Genomic DNA, 19,268 nt, shown 5'->3' with positions numbered 1-19,268 from the left:
AAGGACAGCTTGGGACTAGAGTTTGGGAAGAGTATGGGGAAGGTAGAGGAGAACCAGACTCAGCACAGGAAGGAGGCAGTGAGTCTGGGCTGGGAAAGGGCCCCACAGGGACAAGCCAGGCTGGGAGTCGTGTACCCATTGGCTGCTGGGGAAACTGAGGCACAGAAAGGATGAGGAAGAGGCCCAAGGTGGGACAGGGAATGCATTCATGACCTCCTTACTCCCTGGGTAGAGCTCACACCAGCCTTTCCATGCTTGATGCATCGTTGGTACCCCCTGGGATAGGCCATTGTGGGGAATACTGATTCTGGGTTCCATGCAGCAGAATCAGCCTGCCCAGGGGCAAGGCCTAGGTTATCTCAAGTGATTTTTGTGAGGACAAAATTTGGGAAATTCTACTGAGCTGCTTGAGAGGCCATTTTCCCCCCTTTGACCTGCCTCTGCCAAGGGAAGGTTTCTCTGTCCCCCACCCCCTACTGTTCATGAAATATAGAGGTGTAAAAGAGAGGGAGAAGACCCTTTGTTTGGAAAACCCAATAATGGAAGCAAATGATGACTCTCAAGTCTTGTTTGCACTTGGGCACAGTTCTGTCCTGATGTCACGAGGGTCTAAATGTGCCCAAGCCTGGGGCACTTCTCAGGACAAGGAGAGGCATATGTAGGCACAAGACCTTGGCATATGCAGAGATGAGGTCCAGAAAGAGGGTCTGCAACTGGAGCCCTAATCCCAAATGACCCCTGGCCAGTGGGCAAGCCCCTATCAGCAGCCCCCAGACCCCGCCCTGGCCCTGCCCTGGTCCCTGGCCCTCAGCCCAGCCCCAGCCCCCGCAGCCGCCAGCTGAGACCACAATTATAGGGGCCACTGGGGGTGGGGGGAGCACTAGGGATGAAAGGCAGCTTGGAGAATGGTTCCAGCTGTGGCAACTCTGGAGGAGGCTGCAGGGAAGGGAGGGCAAGGGGAGGCATCACGGTGAGAACAGGTGGGCCCCTCATGGCCCCAACCCAGTCCAGGCCAGGCTCAGTCCTGAGCCTCTGCAAGAGAAGTCTGTCTTGGTGAAGAGGAGAGGGAAGGAGCCCCAGACTCATAAGGGAGCTCCTTTATCTTATCCTTCAGGCCTCAAGGACCAGGGCCCCTCAGCAAGGTAAGGGGATTAACTTGCTGCTTTAGTCCTGAACTCCCAATGAGATGGCCATCGGAAGCAGGGGGAAATGAGCCCTTGGCCTTATTCCAGCAGCTTCCCCACCCATCTGCCTGCATTCTGGCTGTTCCTGATGTGGTCATGCACACATCTGGGGTGCCTGTGTGCTCTTCCACCATCTCTCCAGTACCACATGTCCCCCCACCACTCAGCCAGCAGGGAACCTTCATGGCTCAGACTGTGCCTGGGGCTGAGCAGGAGATGAGCAAGGCATGGTGATGAGGGGGCATTTCTGAGCTCTGCATCCAGCCTTCTTCCAAGGCAGCAGTGCAAGGGCACAGAGCTCTCTCTGAGCTTAAACATGGCCAAGACAGTGCTCAAAATGGTCCCTTTCAAGCCAAGTCTCTCACCCAGCACAGAAGCCATTTCCCAGACTCCCACTGAGCTTGGTCCCAGAGGATGGACCGAGAGCATACAACTAGCCATTTGAAGGTTGCAGTGTCCTCTTACCATGTACTCCAAAGCTATCAGGCACCCCCATTTTTGACGGGAAAACAGGCTCAGAGAGATTTATAGACTTGACCAAGGTCAAGCTAACAGTAAGCCTTTTGTTCACTGTATCATACTACTTTCTCTGAATTCCTTTTAACCTGATTGGGATGGTGTCAGTTCATGCCACTGCCTCGGTTTCCTTCTGTGGCATCATGGAGTCCAGCAGCACCCACTCTGTACCACTCACTAGGACCTGACAATAGAGATCAGAAAGCAAGCATCCCAGCCCTACGTCCACGTCAGCCCCAGAGGCCCCAGACAGTCTGGAACCCTGACAGCTTGACCCAAGCTGTCTGTGGGTGTCCTTGCTTCTTTTCATCCCACCCTCTCCTGCCCACGGCTCTCTGAACTCCCCAAATGTCTTGCAGTTCTTGTCTATAGGGCTCTGTTACTAGGGAAGCTGGACTCTGTGCGCCCTCTAGTGGTCTCTGGTAGAAGTGCAGGAGATTTAGTTATTATTTATTTATAATTTACATATTTTGAGTATTGAACCCAGCTCTGGGGAAGGCAGAGCTGTGGATATAAGCTCCTGAGGGAGCTTCATTTCTTCTCTATGTGGCCCACGATGGCAATTCTACTCTCCCCCTTGGTAAGTTATACCAACTTTGTTGAGGAGAGAGGTGCTGAGTCCAGATTCTCCACGACACTCCCCTGAAGCCCGGGGTCTTTGACCTAAGGGAACCAGGAGGAGGCAGGAAGGAAAACTCAGATGCCCTTTCCTTCCCACTGCCACCTGTTACCCCCTCTCCATACATGCTTCACTCTGGGGTCACAACGTGATTCTCTGATTCTCGAGGGCTGAACCAGGCTGTGTCAAGAGGTCATTGCAGAGGCATTGTGGGGAGGGAGGACAGATGCACTGGAAGGTGTGGGTTAGGTCTGTTATGTCCAGGATGAGTTCCCCCTTCCTTTTGTTTCATTTGAAACACTCTTCTCTCCTCCCCGTGCCCCCAATACGTGTGGTCTTGGGTGGGGGTTGGGGGACACCAGTCCCAGTCATGGTAATGCATCTTCCTGGATGGTTATTGGTTTGGTGATGGGAAAGTGACCCAAGATGCCAGATCAGGGTCTTCCTTAGGACTTTTGCTGGGAAAACCATTCTATTTTAGACCACCAGCTCTAAGAATGTGGGCATAGGGATGGCATATAGAGAAAGTCTGTCTGCAGCAGGAAGTGATGAGGACAGTATGAAAAGAAGAGCAGAGATAAGGTAGAAACTACGGATGTGGGCATGGCAATGAGGGAAGAAGACAGGGGAAAAAGACCTCGTTTGAGCCCCTGGGTTCTGTTGTGCTTGAATTCCGTCTTACCTCTGGACTTCCCAGTTACTTAATTCCCTTTTTCATTATTTTTCCAGTAAGTCATTCCTTTGACCTAAGCTAGTTTGAATTGGGTATCTTCATTTGCAACGAGGGTCTTCCCTGAGAACATCAGCTATCCCCACTCCCACACTAACTGCCATTTATTAAATATAAGCTTGACATAAATTATTGTGCCCAAGGTTATGCTAAATGCTTTCCATATCTCAAAAAAAAAAAAAATCCTCCCCATGATTCTACGAGAAGGTGAATGGGTTATGATGGTGTTGGCGTTTCCCATTGAGTGGTGGAGTCGATTTCCCCTTCCCTTGAATTTTGGCTGGTTCTGTGATGTGGGTCCACCAACAGCGAGTGACTGCAGTGTTGTGTTACCTTCCAAAGCTGGACCTTAAGGAACTTCTGCCTTCACACGCAGCACCACCTATTCTGAAAGCTAGTCTGGAGAAGAGGTCTGACTCTGCCAAAGCCACCATGCTGTGAGGAGGCCCAAGCTAGCTACACAGAGAGGAGGAGGCCAGGGCGGAGGCCTGGGGCATTAGACACATCTGAGGAAAGCCTTTTAGACTTCCCAGCCCAGCCCAGCCACTGCAGGAGGTGGCCAAGTGAAGGACCGCAGCCACTAGTTCTGCCATAGGGAGCAGAACTACCAAGCTGAAGTCTGGCAAATTCCTAACCTACAGGATTATGAGAAGTAATTATTTTGGGGTTGTTTGTTATGCAGTAATAGATAACTGAGACATGACGGTGTTCCCATTGTACAGCTAAGGAAACTGAGGCTAACATGCCTATATTGTCACCTTCTAAGCAGCAGCAGTTTCCAACCCAGAATGCCTCAATCCAGAGCTCATGCTTTGCCTACATAGCTTGGTGGGACAGTCATTCTCCACTACAGTATTTGGACGGTGGGAGAATTGGGGGCCCCCGAATCCCAGCCATTTGCCTATGCCCTCCCCCATCCTCTGGAGGAAGATGGAGGCATGAGATTCAGTTCTGGAGAACCTAGAACCCCAAACCTTTTCCTCTCTGTCCCTTCAGCCTCAACACCAGCTTCCTGAGAAAGAACCAGAAGGAAGGAAATGTGGTTGGGTGCCAAGAGAAAGCTTGGGACAACTTTGCTTCACCTCTCTCTGAGTGTGATTAGAAATGCTATTCGGGGCTGCCTTTTGGACGCTAATGCAGGTGAAGTTTTTTTGATAGTAACAAAGTCTGATGTCACCAATAACATCGTTTTATCACATTCTAAAGTTTATAAAGTGCTTTAATCCTATGGGCTTGGGTGGCCCTAAAAGTCTACCCTCGCATTCCCCAGGGGCCACAGAAACAGAAGGGCAGATGAAAGTGTCACAGTCCCCCAGAATTAAGATGAGGGCTGATCTGAGAGCTGAGTACACTACCAGAGGCTTCTGGTCTGCTTTCCTAGACCTGTTCAATCTGTTCCTTTAAAGAGGAATGGCTTAGGTCTTCCCCAGCTTGCAGATCCAGGCTGAGAAATGTGACAAGGGTGGCTCATGACCAAGTGACCAGGAGAGCCTAATCCAATAGGTGAGAAGACCTAAGGACGCTAGTTCTGTCAAAACCAGCTTCTTTTACACCCTCCTTCGGAAGCCTGGCCCCATGGCAGCCCCCAGGCTCCCCTCCCAAACTGTGGGCCCAGTCCTATTGGTTTAAATACTTTTATTGATATGAAACTCACCCACCCACCCCATAGCCAACAGTTCTAAGGAGTCCTGCATCCAGAGGCCTAGAGACTGGCTCTTCGGTTTCCATATAGGGGCCAAAGAACGACTGCGTAGCCTCCTCCTGGAGGCCTTCCAGAGCGCTCCCTGGGGGCGCGGGGTGCTGTTCTCCCGCGCCCTGGACCTTCCTGGGCAGCCGTGTATCTCCAGATCCACTGCCTCTCAGTTTCCCGAGGCCTGGGAGATGGCCTGCGGCCAGGAGAAGGTGGGCAGCGCCCCAGCTGGGCTCCAGAGGTCCCGCAGGCGCCGGTGGCGCGTCAGAGGCAGAGGCTGAGCTCCTTGCGCACGCGGCAGCGATGGCACTGCACGACGCAGCACCAATGGAAGCGGCAGAGGCAGTTCTCCTCGAGCTGCACGCTCTCCTGGCGGTGCCCGCGGCCGCAGCACAGCAGGTCGCAGCCGCTGAGGTCCGGAGCGCTGCTGTTGCAGGCGCGGCCACGCGTGCCGGGCGAGCCCGTGCGCCGGTTGGGAGCGCAGAAGTCGGGCGAGTCGGCTGCGTAGAGGAGGTCGGCGCGTCCCGGCGGCTTGAGAGTGCGGACCGCTGGCAGCAGGGCCTTGCCGTCGTTGGTTCCCATAACACGCGAGGCGCCGTGGAAGCGCTCGAGCAGCCGCGCGCCCACCTCGCGGAACGGGGGCAGCTTCTGCCAGCAGGTCCGCAGCGCGCACGAACCCGACAGCCCGTGGCACTTACACTCGGTGCGCGTATGGCTCCGCACGGCCTGCGGGGAGCAAAGGAGCGGGCGGATGGGGACAGATCAGGGGTGCGTGGTTTGGAAAGGCCCAGAGGACCGACCTAGAATAAGGAGGGGACGGTGGGAAGAGGTGGGGTGGACAGAAGACAGAAAAGAGCAGACCAAAGATAAAAAGAAGCGCGCAAGGTGGAGAGGAAGAAATCCAGGTAGCAAAAGCTCTGAGAGAAGGAAAAATGATCAAGATGGAAGAGTAAGAGAAGTGGGGGGCGCTGTACCTAGTAGCACAGAGACCGCAGGATCCCAAGTCAGGGAATGGGAGAGAAAGCAGAATGGATGGCAGGGGTGAGATTCTCCCTGGAGGGAGGCGGGGAAGGGTTGCAGCTGTCGCACTCTCTGCCTCCTACCAACCTACTAACCCGCCCCCCTCTCGTCGCTGCCCCTCACGGCCCCAGGCAGGACTGAGCGAAGTCGCAGAGCCGGCCTCCTGGGCGTCTGTCTCTGCCACCCCTCCCCATCTGTCTCTGACAGGTATGTGGGCCTGTCTGAACATTCCTCTCTGGGCCCCCTCTTAACCCCTGCCTGATGTCTCAGGCCTGAACCCTGGAGGACACAGGATTTGTGGGGGGCATCCCCAGAGTACCCTAGAACTGAGGCCTAGGGTGCTGGAGGCCCACTGTGAATGCATTACTGAGAACTGGAACCCAGAACTCCTGCCCCTTATTTGCTATTGTGTGTCTGAAGCTGAGGTCTAAGAGTCACAGACCCTCTAGAAATTTATGGTGTCAGAGGACCCAGGAAGATCATCTCTGGAAGCTCAGAGTCCAGAAGCCAACCTGATCTACAGACTTGTGTGCCCCGCCCCCTTCCCATGCCCCACCCCCACCCCAGGCCTCGGTCCTTCCTCACAGGCCCTGCTGGAAACTTCTGACCCAGACAGCTTCTTGTCCCTAAAAAGGAGCTAGTGGGGCCCCTCTCCTTGCAGAGGGAAAGGAAGAGGCTGCCAGGATCCCCAGCAGGACCCACTCCGGGGTTGGTGGGTAGCCAGTTGGCAAGTACCCAGACTCGGTCACAGCTTTCCTGGCCTCTGTCTGACTCCCTCCTACCTTCACCAATTTCTACTCTTTGTCTTTCACACCTTTCCAAGCCCATCCCTCTTGGGCCTGTTCTAGCCCCTCCCAGCCTCACGGGACTCCTCAACCTCCAGACCCCATACCTTTGCCCCAACTTCTATCTTTTCTTTCATCCCCAGCTTTTGTCACCCTCCTCTGCCCCTACTGGGGCAGTTAGGTCTCTACCTACCCCAAGCTCTGTCCCATCTGTCTGGTCTCAGAGGTTTGTCTGCCCTACCTGAGGTCCCTAAAGGCCCAGAGTCGTCTTCCCTGGGAGTCCCCTCCCAACCCGGCCCATTAGACCACCAGCGCCAGGCCCTCCCAGCCTCCCAAGGGACTTCTTCTTCCAGGCTGGCCCCCTTACCTCCCACGCACCCCTCCACACCCCCAGGCCACCTCCCCAAGTGGTCCCTCTCTGCCACGTGGCTTCCACACCCCTAACACAATCCCGCACCTACACGGCCTCGCGCACACTCCCACTTCCACACACGTCCACCAACACGCTCCCACAGACGCTACTCTCACCCACGTCTGCTCACACCTACCCATACTCGCACATTCACACCCACACAGGCTCTTAACCCAGCCCCGCCCCCGCTCACCAGCCGGCCCGCCTCGTTGTTGTGAAGTTGCACTAAGGCACGGATGTCTCCGCGTCCCCGCTTGTGCCGCGCATCCATGAAGAGCCTCGACTTCTCGTCCCCGAAGTCCACGTCGTCGCCGCAGCCTCCCCACTCCCAGGCGGCGCTGCCGTCCGGGGAGCCGGCGGGGCCGGGGGGCCCGGGGGTGCCCGGCAGACCGGGGGGACGGGGCGGGGCCCGCCCGCGGGGTGCCTGGCAGCCGCACTGCAGCAGCTCGCCCATGGAGCAGGCCTGCGTGACCGCGTGGCTGGCGCCCGCAGCCGTAATCGCGAACACGAAGGCCGTCTCCCGGATGTCTGCGGGCGCAGGGAGGGCCAGTCAGCGGGCAAGACCGAGGCCGGGTTGGGGGGGGTGGGTGCGGGGAGGGGCAAGGCTGCGTGGCTGGGAGACGGGGTAGGGACTGGGTGCGCACAGACTCGTGGGATGGGTGGGGCTCAGGCAGGCTCCTCCAACTCCCCCCCACCCCCACTGATCCCCCAGAGAAGCAAAAGCCGCTCCCTGGGTGCTCTGCCCCCACTGACCCTGCTGCAGGATGCGCCCGAAGGCCTTGCTGTGGCTGGAGCAGTTCCAGCGGCGGAAACGGAACTGGAACTGGCACTCTCGCACCCCAAGCCGGGCGCCCCGGGCTAGCTCCGCCACCACTTCTGGCTCGGCCTGGCACAGCTCGGCTTGCCGTCCTGCCAGCCGCCGTGCTTTCCTGCAGATGCTGGTGGGGTCCATGACCAGGGGGCTGCCCACCGCCCTGGAAAGCAAAGAACGGAAGGTCGGAAGGTCCAGGGTATGACTCAGAGGGCTTGGGGCGAGGGGGAGGGAGACCAGCCCCGCTCAGCCCAGGGCTAGGGGCTGACATGCGGCTCTTGGTCTCACCCCACCCTAACCGGCTGTTTGAGATTGTCCTGTCTGGTTCTCCTACGGTTCCATTCCCCTCTTAAGTAGATTTTATTTAATTTTAAAAAATTTTTATTTATTTATTTGACAGAGAGAGAGAGAGCTAGAGAGGGAACACAAGCAGGGGGAGTGGGCAAGGGAGAAGCAGGCTTCCTGCTGGGCAGGGAGGGGAAGCAGGGCTCAATCCCACGACCATGGGATCATGACCTGAGCTGAAAGCAGATGCTTAAGGATTGAGGGGCCCCTCATAACTAGATTTTAGACTAAAATTGCTATAAGGCGAGGATTCAGTCTTATCCTTCTGTGCACATCTTCATTAATAAATCCTTATAGGAATTTGACTCAAGGTCAAGTCACGTGGCACCAGGTGAGCCAAAAGGCAGGCAAGGAAGAAATGAACAGGAGGAAGACCAAGAAAACTGTCAGAGTAAAAAACAGTCATAAATCATAAAGAGATGCAGAGAAAAGTAGGCAGTATCTAAGAAGGATCTGGTCTTAGTGGACGACAAGCTGGTTTTGGCTGCTGAACAGCCCTGATGCAGGAAAGACAGGGCCAATCCCAGGGATATGAACGACGTAGGATTTTAGAATGGCTAGGGAAAGGTAGCTCTGCAGGCAGTCACAACCCGCTGGCCAAGTCAGCTAGTCCTGTAAAATGGCAAGGTTGGGCTTTTATCTCTATTATCCCTATGGTGGGCTCCTGGCACCATGATATCCTGCTTCCCTGAACTGGAGAGCAAGAGGAAGTAGCTGGGGACCAAGACTCTGAAGCATGACTGTGAAATAAGTGACACCAACCCTTCTGCTCCAGGGTCTGTGACCTCTTCAGAGCTGCAGGGCAGCAAGCCAAACCCGGACATCTCTGGCAGTGCCTGGTTTGGAGAGAGGGAACCCAGTGGAACTGCTTTCATCTGATTGCTGGGACTTGACCGCCTAGCTGGGATCCTGGAGCTCGCTATAGGAATGAGTGCGGGGAGCATTTGGACCTGAGCGTCATTCAAGATCCCCCAAAACCCTTCAGCAGAGGGCAGATAAAGCCTCCCCACTGGGGAGAAGTGGCACCAGGAGACAGAAAACATAGAGCAAAGTGGGAGCTAGGTGCCAAAGGTCAAGGTGGCCTACTTTTCAGTTCAGCTTTTGTGCCCCCCCCCCATTCGCTCCTCAAGTACAGGCTGCCCAGGCATGTTCAGGCCCCAGGACAACGAGATGTAATGGGCTTGAGCAGCAGAGAGTGGAATTTAGGTCTTAAGATAGAACTTCTTAACTCTGGGGAGCGAGATGCTTGAAGAGGGAGTTCCAGGAAAATGTATAAGCTCTGTCCTCTAAGGTCTCCTACTCTCCCCCCACACCAGACCCCACCCTGTCAGATCATTGTCAATCTCCCTACCCAAGTAATTCTGAAGCTGTGATTCTTCTCTCAGTGAAGAGACTTACAGTCCAGGCCTTCCTTCCTCCACTCTTAAGACCTGCTTGTCACTGCGTTCCCATGTTCCCACCGCAGCTTGGAAGGGTCCAGCTCCAACCCCTTCCCAACCCTAGGGAAGTGGTGGATGGAGTGATGGGGAGTGGGCCACAGGCTGGGTAGGGCAGCCCAAGCTGGTTCTCAGGGGCCCAATGACCTTCAAGAGTAGATCAGTCCTTGTCTCTCTCTCTATCCACGGATCATCTATCTCCCCGCCCCCCCCCCCCTCAATCCACTTATCCACCTCATTACAACAAGGATTTGAGGCAGCTTCCAGCATGGTTGTATAGGGTCAGAAAATAAGACAGTGAGCACCTTGGGAGTTAGAAGTGACATTTTCTTTTGCTTCCCATAGCAGATTTTTAGGTGCTTACTTCATATTTCCCCCAGTTTTTATTATGAAAGTTTGCATGTTATGAATGATCACTATAATACTACAATGAAACCCTTTAATACATGCTTTTGAATGAATGAATGAGCCGTCTAAGGACAAGGTCCTCACTGGAGGCCAGGCCCCCGTCCGCATGTAATTCCAGGACTCCTGATTAGCTTCCTCTCTCCCCGGCCCCTCCCCCCACACTGGATGCAAAGGCAGGGAATCAACCTCCCTGGGGCTGTCCAGGTCCATGCTGGCCACCTGGGAGTCTGGGGCTCTGCAAACTCATCTTCCCTCCGCTCCACATCCCCCCCCCCCATGCCACTAAGCTCCCTAGCCTCCCCATCCCAACCCTGCCCTCTGCTAACTCCCTACTTTCCCAAGGTTGACTGGCCTTATCCTCTCAAGGTTACTCTGACCCCATCCCTCTCCTCTCACTCCTCCTACCCTAGGGAAGCAAGAGAGGGTGGGGGTATGCCAGGAGAAAAGCAAAAAGCTCCAGACCTTGTCTGCTTGCCAGGCGCTAGAGATAGGAGAGGATCCGGAGGAGCAGGAAGGGTAGGGCCCTCCAGGAGGCGGGGCCAGCCCTTTGCAGGGCTGAGGGGCTGCCCCAGAGTTAGTTGCTGGTCTGGGTCTGGCTCCCTGGGCTGGCTGGCTGCCTGGGAAAGAGACTTGTTTACGAGCTGGTCAGGAGGAGGGATGGGCAATAGTAGCAGCTAGAATCCCAAGGGACCAGCTTCCTCCCTGCCCTGCTGTCCTCGCTCCCATCCCCAAGTCACAGGAAAGAAAAGTCCAGAAGAGAGTGTGTGTGGGGGGGGCATCTCCCCATCTCCCCTCTTCCTTTATCACCCTTTCTTCCCTTCTGCTTTCTTAGGGAATCAACTCTGCTTTTTTGGTCTTTGAGTCAGCATTGGCCCCGGGTCAGCCCAGGGAAGATGGGACCATATGGGAGCGTCTGCATGTTTGGGGGGCTGGAGCCCAGTGGTGGTAGGAAACAGAGAATGTGTAGTATGTAGGATCTGAGATCCTAATCAAATAGCCATTCCTGGGCATAGAAAAAAAATGAGGCTAATCCCAAGAGAAATCAGTTTGCAGACAAGAAGGGACAAGCCTAGGGTTGGCCATTCTAACTGGCTTGGCTAGTGCCAAGATCTCCCTCCCAGGGACCTTGATTGGTAGAGTCAATAGCCAAGTGAGGTGGCTTTAGGGGACCAGCCAGTTCCTACTGGCAACATCTGTAGATCTAAGCCCTGGGGGCCCCAGTTTCTGGCCTAAACTACCTTCTCATGCCTAGATTCAGAGGGCCAAAGGGAATGCCAGAAACCACCTAGCCCTGTTCTAACCACCTCACCCCCCATTATACAGACGGACATCAAAGGAGGGAGGTGAGACGCAGGCCACTCAATGGACGGATCCTTACTGCAAGGAATTCAGGTGAATTTTTTTTTAAAGATTTTATTTATTTATTCGACAGAGAGAGATGGCAAGCAGGCAGAGAGGCAGGCAGAGAGAGAGGAGGGAGCAGGCTCCCTGCTGAGCAGAGAGCCCTATGCAAGGCTCGATCTCAGGACCCTGGGATCATGACCCAAGCTGAAGGCAGAGGCTTTAACCCACTGAGCCACCCCGGTGCCCTTCAGGTGAATATTTTTTTTTTAAGGTTTTATTTATTTATTTGACAGAGAAAGCGAGAGATCACAAGTAGGCAGAGAGCCAGGCAGAGAGTGGGGGGGGGGAGCAGTCTCCCTGATGAACAGAGAGCCTGATGCGGGGCAGGACCCTGAGATCACGACCTGAGCTGAAGGCAGAGGCTTAACCCACTGAGCCACTCAGGTGCCCCCTCAGGTGAATTTTTTTTTTTTTATTTTTAAAATATTTATTTGTTTGCGAGAAAGAGAGAGAGAAAAAGGATGAGCAGGGGGAGGAGCAGGCTGAACAAGGAGCCCAGCATTCCTGGGCTCCATCCCAGGACCCCAGGATCATGACCTGAGCTGAAGGCAAGTGCTTAACCGACTGAGCCGCCCAGGTGCCCCTAGGTGAATATTTTTGAAACCAAAGGGGCTGGAGGGTGATGACCACATTAGATTATCAGAAGACCTCAGGGGGCCTCACCTGCCCTCCTCCCCGCTGCCCTTACTCACTCTTAGCAGGGTTGGCTAACTCTGCATTCATCCCAGATTACACGTCTACTTTCTGGACTCAGAGCCACGCCCTCCCAACCCTGAAGTCATTGAAACCATGTCTCCAAGCTCATCTCAGATCTCATTGCCGCAAGGAGCCACCCCTGAGCCCCAGCCCTCACTGACCACCCCCTCCTGCACCGCATCATCCCGGTGTCGCTCATTTGACTATTTTGTCTTGTTTTCTGGTCGTATAATGTCATCAATAGCACACCTTCAGAGTTTGGGGAGTCTGCGATTGGGGTTTGGATCTGGGCTCTGCCATTTGCTTGTTCTAAGATGTTAGCGAGTCCCTCACACGTGACGCTGGAACTTAATATTTGTTGAATGAATGAGTCCTAACCTTCTGAACCTCAGTTTCCACAACTATGAAATGGAAATAAATGACACCTGCTTGTTGCTCTGGTACCCAGGGAAGGCGTCTGTCCCAACTGTGAGCTCCAGCAAGAGGGTATCGCCTTCCTGGCCACACCTGGGTTCATCTCTTGAGCCTGCCCAATGCAGGACGAGGAGTTAGAAGCCCAGGCAGCTTTTGTGGGTTCCTGAGAACACCCTTTTCACCAACTCTCTGCCCTTACTCCTCAGCTAGGATCCCTGCATTATGTCCTCTTTTGTTGGCTGTGCCCTGGACCAGAAGTACCCCCCAGGACCCCTCCCCTTCCCCCAGAGAGCACTCCTGGGTGGGTTATTGAGGCTGAGGAGATCACAGACCCTTTTTATGCCCAGCCTCCTCTGAAGGGCCTCATGCCCCCCCCATTTCCTCACACTCACCCCCAGGGTCCCTAGTCTGACCCCCACCTCCTAGGAGCCAGCAGAGGGAGCCCTGAGCCCCGGGGCTGTGGGTGGGGGCTGCACGTGGGTGGGGGCTGCACGGGGGTGGGGGAGGTGGGTGGTGGAGAAGGGGCAGAAAAATGTTGCCTGACGGCTGCTTGAGGCGGCTGGGCCCGGGCCTGTGCCCGCCCGCCTGTCCTGTCCTGCTCTGTCTAACTCGGTAATTACTGCTCCCTCTCCCCCAGCCCCTACCCCCACCCCCACCCCCACATCAAAGCCAGTGATGCCCCAGCTCCTTTTTAACCCCTACCTCCCCACCACCCATTCCACCAGACACCCCATGCCACCCCTCTCCCACAATCTGGTTCCCACTGCCCCATCCTGGACACTGCCCTTCCCGGCTCCTCACACCGCTCCCCTTCTTATAGCTCTTGGGAGAGGCGGGGGCTCTCCCTTCCCTGAAGGCCTTCACCCATCAAGAGGGCTTCCTGTGGGTCAGGGCTGTGGGAGGAGAAGGAATGGACACACTGACCCTCCAGTGGGTTCTCTGAGGAGAATCTGTCATGTCCCTCTGCTCTCCCATGCTGGGGGGGGAATAACCATGGGAAGAATGGCCCTATACCCTTCTCCTGACCCTCACCCCTCACTGAATGCAGGGAAGAGGTACTGAGCAGGAGGCCGACTCCCAGCCCTGGTCCTCACTGCCTGCCTCCTGGTTGGCCCGAGGCAAGTCCCCTCCTGTCCCTGGACTTTGCTGGACTTCTAAACATAAGTGAGAACATTGGCTTAGACAATCTCCAAATCCTTCCTCGATCTAATTTCTGGCTTAAATCAGGGGCTTGGAACCAGAGGAAACAGCTTTGGACGCCAGGTGGAAAACAGAAGATCCCTCCCAGTGACCTTTCCCTCCCTCAGCTCCGCCTCAGGCACATCAGGGGAAGCACCCAAGGTCTCACCCCACCCCACCCCGGGCAGGAAGGAGGACACAAGCTAGAGGGCGCTCTGCCCAGTCCCCAGGCACAGGCTACTGTGTTCCCTGGTGCCCCCGCCCCTCTGCTGGCTGGGAGCCCTGCTGCCAGACTGACCAGGGCCTTGCTGCCCGCACCCTCCCTGCCCTCGATTCATCCCGTCCACAGCTGCATTTCTCCATCAAAGTACACATTCTGGAATCCCCCTTACTGGGCCCTGGTGATCAAACCTCCCACTGACCTCCCCCTCCACCAACTCCTGGCTTCTAATGAGAACGGGGCAGGAGGGGGCTGCTCCCCGCCCCCCAGGAAATGTCCCAGTGCCAGCCCTCTGGTGGGCTCTGGGCCGAATCAAGCCAGCCTCCTTTTGCCCCTGCCCTTTTCTGCTCACAGCCCCATTGTCTCCCTCCAGGGGAAGCTGCCAAGGCGGGAGGCTGGAGGGGGGTACTGGATGGCTGGCCACCCCACCCCCATTCTCCACCCCACCCTCAGCTCAATGGGGGCCAGCTACCGGACTGTCCACAAAGGGTCAGTTAAAGATGCAGTGGAAGAGGGTGGCCAAGCCCAGCCTGGAGCTGGTGGCGGGGGCTCTCACCTAGAAAACCTGGGTGTCAGGAAGAAGCCTGGGTCCTTTCCCTGACTCCCTGTGGGGCCAGAGATGAGACTGTCCTAGGCCTCTGGCTCCTATTTCCTTTCCATAAGGGGTGTGTGAGGGGGAGGCAAGATGAGATGGGGGAAGAGAGTGAGACTGGGTGCTGTTTTGCTTGTGGAACAAGGGGGAGGGTTGGTTTCTTTCATAGAAAATATAAAACAGAAAGAGGAAGGGAGAAGAAGGGAGACGGATATGGCTATTCTGTGAGTGAGCTATTTTCCACAACCACTGATTGAAGGCGTAAATAAAGATGGGTCAGACACTGAGAAGAACTTCCTGGGGGAGGGTGGGAGGTGCTCAGAGCAGGCTGGAAGGGTGCCAGAAGCCAGACTTTCCCTCTCTGCCTCACTCTCAGAATGGGATCCGTCAGGGCCAGAGCGCAGGCTGGATGGCCTGGAGGCAGTAGGCTGGACAAGATGACCTCAAGAGAGCCTGGCCAATGTCTTGGAATCTGGGATTCTGCGATTTACAAAGATATGGTTACAGATGGGAAAGACACAGACCGAGAGGCCGGAGGCAGAGTTTAAAAAGCATGCATTGCATGGAGGGGGAAGGAGGAGGGGGAAAGAAGGTGGAAGGGAAGTTTTTCTGGAATCCAGAGCCGGGTACCTGAGCCTATTCCAGGACCTGGATCACTCCCCTACAGGACCCTCCTTTTCTAACAAAGCAGTTCAGTCACTCAGAGTTCCTGGGGTCCTCTCTGTCCCCAGCCTGGTTGCTACCAGAATGTCAGAGTGCACTACAAAGGCTGCCACCTTTCTGTCTGCTGGAGCTCTGGTCTGGCTAGCATTGTCTGAGAAGCAAGGATGAGACGGCCAGCAGTTAGGTCCTAGACATCAGATAACAGCCTGGAAGCTCCGGGCCTGATAAAATTGCTAGCCAAAGTAAAGCTGGTATGGGGGGCAGTGCTGGGTGGGGGGGGGGGGAGCGCAAGGGGTGGGCAAGGAGTTGCAGGAGCCTTAAGCCACCGAGGATGCTGGGTCCACCCCTCCAGCCCAGACCAGATCTTGGAGAGGGATGGTGGGGTGGGGACAAGAGAGTAAGCAAGTAGAGTCAAAGATCCTGAGAAAGGAATCTGGGATCAGACCAAAGGAATGAAGTGTCAGAAACAGACAGAAGAGAGTGAGGGGGACTGCGCAGGTGGGAGAGGCAGGGTCTCTCTGAGAAGCAGCTGAGAGTGGCAGTTGCTGGACACCTTATCACTCCAGCCCCTCACTCTTCACCCAGCTCGCCCTGCAGCTGCAGCCATGAAGGCCCCTGTGTTCTCCTACACCTGCCCTCCTTACCTCCTCCCCCATTCCCGGCTTCTTAGCTCCAGGGTCAGTCTCCAAGGGACCAGGCCTCTCTCCCTCTGGCTTGTCACCCACGCAGCAGCCCCTTCTGAACAAAGGAACCCCCACAGACACAAGTCTCAGGTGAACCAACCAATTCAGCAACACTCCACAAAACTTCCCCAGCCCCTTTAGCTTCCAGGGTCCAAAGACAAAGACTCTGCCTTCCAGGAGCAGGGAAGAAGGACCACAGAGGGGATGGTTGTCAGTAAAATGAAGTCACTAGCATAGTTACCCAGTGCTTGGTGCGCAGTGGGAGCACACAGAAGGCAAAAGAGGAAAGACAAAGAGACAGTGTTATGGAGGATGTGGTATTTTACCTGGAAGAATAAGAATGATTTGGAGAAATGGAAAAGGAGTAGAAGCAGGACAACCACCATCAGGGAGAGACCCATCTCCATGCCTTGAGAAAGAAATGGCAAAATGAGAAAGTATGAGTCTGTGAAACTAGACAGAGATCCCTTTACAAAGTTTTGCTTGGGACTCTGGATTTAAATTTATTGTTTTTAAAGTTTTATTTATTTGACAGAGAGAGAGAGACTGACAGAGACAACGAGAGGGAACACACGCAGGGGGAGTGGGAGACGGAGCAGCAGGCTTCCCTGCAGAGCAGGGAGCCCTAGGAGGGGCTCCATCCCAGGACCCTGGGATCTAGACCTGAGTGGAAGGCAGACGCTTAACGACTGAGCCACCCAGGAGCCCCTGGATTTTAAATTTAAATTAATCCTCATTTTCACCCCTACAGACTCTGGCCAGGAGAACCCGCAGCGTGAAAGAGGGGACTTAGTATTTACGGAACTCCTACCAACGTCAGCTCATTTTGTTGGTCCCCGCACCAAATCCTCCTATACCGCCCCGTAAGGGACTGTTTCCCACTTTTATAGTTGAGACGCTGAGGTGCAGGGAGAACTGACTTATCCAAGGTCACAGATTTAACAAATGGCCGAGATTGGATCTCAGAGCTATTTCAAGACAGATACTATCATTATGCTAAATTATGCTAAGCCAGGATCGAAGGCCACAAGTCCCCTAGCCCGGACCTGGGTCATCCTCGATTTGCTCCTTCCCTGACACCCCCGGGGGACATCTCTCCCACATCACGAAACAGGGATCGCAGCCAGCAGCTCCCTGTGTGGGCATCCAGCTCCCTATCTCCCTGGAAGAGAGGGATCTGCCTGCCCCACCCCTCCTTCGAAATCGGGGTGGGGGGTGGGGGGTGGGGGAGGAGTGGAGGATAGAGAATCCAGCCAATGATATGGCGCTATGCAAATAGACCAGACCCTGCTTTCTTAGGATTGGCTGATGCACCAGTGATATTGTCCAAGTCCCCCCTCTTTAAACACCCAGCTATTCCGGGCGGGTCTTTGCAGCTCTGGAAAAACCGGGAAGGGGAAAAAAAAAAAAAAAGTCTACGGACTCCAGATCTCTGAGAGGTCCCGACCCGACACCCACTTTCCTAGTTGCTCTCCATCCCCAAGGCTCAAAGTTCCCTAGACCTTAGCTCCGTAGGTGTCTGCCCTAGGTAGGGCCAGGTCTGGAGGCTACATCCCCATTCCCTAGTTGGCCAGGCCTCCCTCACTTCCACGAGGATCCTTCACGATTCCAGTACCTCCGAGGCTGTATTTTTTCATTCCTGACCCCCACATCTGGAAGGACCGGGAGCCCGGGTCCCTTTCCTGTCTTTCTTCTCTTCTTTGCTCCGGAAGGAGGATGTAGAGAAAGCCGGGGTCCTGGCTCAGTTTCCCCTTACGTTTTTTCCCCGCCACTACTGTCCACTTCGAAGTAGCACTCAGAAGCTGGTGGGTTGTTGAGCAAATTAAGGCGGGGAAGAGACAGCTGTTTGACCCTCCTTGCCTCGTGGCTTCCCACCTTGTTCCTCTCTTTCCCACAAATCAGCCCTCCTCCCCTAAATCCAGGGCCTTCCTTACACATTCTTTTTTTCAGATCTCTGACTACAGATCTCTCCCCTGCCTGCCCGGTAGCTCTTTCCTACCCACGTGCCAGTTCCTTGAGGACCTGGATTGAGCGCATAACCAGAGGGAGAAAGGGGAGGATGGGGAAGGGTGTGTAGCAAAGGTAGGAGGAAATAACAACAGAATGTGCGAAGTGGAGGCTGAGGAACGTCTGAGTGGCAGTTTAGAAGTGGCCCAGGCAGGGGCCGGCAGGAAAGCGGCACGCACCTCCCCTGCGGGGGGCTGGGCTCCGCTCGCAGGTAGAGCTGGAGGCAGCTGGAGCGCGCTTCGGAGCCCCCCCCGCCCCAGTCAGTCCCGAAGCCCCCGCCCTTGAGCTTCGGGAGCCGCGCGGGGACAGACAGCCCGACGCAGCACTCACCACCAGAGTCCACCGACGTGCGCGGGACACAGAAGCAGCAGCAGCAGCAGCCCGAGGAGAGAGGGCGCGGGCGGCAGCATCTTGAGCACTCTGCCGCCGGCCGGTGCGATAGGGGGCGAGGCTGCGGGGCCAGCTGGTGCGCGCGGGGGCGCGGGCTTCAGGGCGAGCGCGGCGACGGCGGCGGCGGCGGCCGGGAGGCGATGGCTCCGGCGGCGGCGGGGGGGCCCATCGCGGGCGAGGAGGGCGCGGCGGAGGCGGAGAGCGGACGGGGCAGCCAGCGCCTGTGTCTCCCGCCGAGCTCGCTCGGGAGAAGAAATCAGAGCCGGGGGCGGGGGTGGGAGGGGAGCGGGGCCCGGGCGGGGGCGGGGGGCAGGGGGGCTGTGGGGTGGCAGTTGCGACAGTCAGGCGGCGGGACTCTCGGGAGAGAGCCGTGCGCCCCGGGGCTGCAGGCGCGGAGCTCTGCGGAGGGAGGGTGCGAGGTCCCGGGGCGGGGCCCGAGAGCGCCGGTGGCTGCGGGACCCGCCTGCTTTGCCCCTTTCCTTCGCCTCTCGCGGACTGGGAGCCCCCCGCCGCAGCCCAGAGTCGGGGGCAAGGAGGGGCGGGGAAGCAGGGTGGAGAGGAGTGGGGGGGTGGAGAGGAGCTGGGGAATGGGGGGCGGGCTGGAAGGGAGACGTTTGACAGGTTTGTTGACTGTAAAGAGAGAAAACTTCCCAGGAATGAGGGAGTTGGGGGGGGGGGTAGTTCGGAGGGAGATGCTGGAGCGGGGGCCGGGAGAGGAAGTCCTCCTGGGTCGCTGGGTGCTCCAGGGAGGGGTGCCGAACTCGACCGTCGGACCGGCGGACCCAGGAGGGGTCACCCCTTACCGGCCCCGCCTCCGCGCCGCACGCCCCTTTCTCAGTCTTTCCTTGAGGAAAGGAGGAAGCCCTAGGCCTCCACTCTCGCTCCCCAGCCACCCCGCCTCTTCAAGCCCGCGTTCGGGGGAGGGCTGCGAAGGGGGAGATTAGACAGCCAGAGGAACCTCCTGAATGGCCTGCGCTCCAGCGCTCGCACGTGTGAGCGAGCGATAGAGCTGAAGTTGCAGACTTACAAGAGAAGTAGGAAGGCAGATCTCGCTGCAGCCGGCC

General features: G+C 56.3%; 1 protein-coding gene across 1 annotated transcript; it reads right to left on the bottom strand.

Annotated features, from left to right (window-relative positions):
* Window positions 1-4,742: 4,742 nt before the first annotated feature.
* On the bottom strand, window positions 4,743-18,291 carry WNT6 (Wnt family member 6). Its single transcript, XM_046019510.1, has 4 exons — window positions 18,145-18,291; window positions 7,710-7,930; window positions 7,150-7,484; window positions 4,743-5,465 (listed from the first exon to the last, which is right to left on the bottom strand). The coding sequence occupies exons 1-4, from the start codon at window positions 18,222-18,224 to the stop codon at window positions 5,004-5,006; spliced, it is 1,098 nt and encodes a 365-aa protein (XP_045875466.1). The 5' UTR covers window positions 18,225-18,291; the 3' UTR covers window positions 4,743-5,003.
* Window positions 18,292-19,268: the final 977 nt, after the last annotated feature.

Source organism: Meles meles, chromosome 9 (genome assembly GCF_922984935.1).
Source record: "Meles meles chromosome 9, mMelMel3.1 paternal haplotype, whole genome shotgun sequence".
NCBI lineage: Eukaryota > Metazoa > Chordata > Mammalia > Carnivora > Mustelidae > Meles > Meles meles.
The sequence above is the reverse complement of the archived record's forward strand: the minus strand, read 5'-3'. Positions and strand labels throughout refer to the sequence as shown.

What these genes read in the sequence shown, in the direction of transcription:
- WNT6 (XM_046019510.1), bottom strand. Translation starts at nt 18,224, where the DNA reads ATGCTGCCGCCCGCGCCCTCTCTCCTCGGGCTGCTGCTGCTGCTGCTT. An exon ending in CACGTCGGTGGACTCTGGTG is followed by an intron (nt 7,931 to 18,144) that starts GTGAGTGCTGCG and finishes TTTGCTTTCCAG; the next exon opens with GGCGGTGGGCAGCCCCCTGG. An exon ending in CGGGCGCATCCTGCAGCAGG is followed by an intron (nt 7,485 to 7,709) that starts GTCAGTGGGGGC and finishes CTGCGCCCGCAG; the next exon opens with ACATCCGGGAGACGGCCTTC.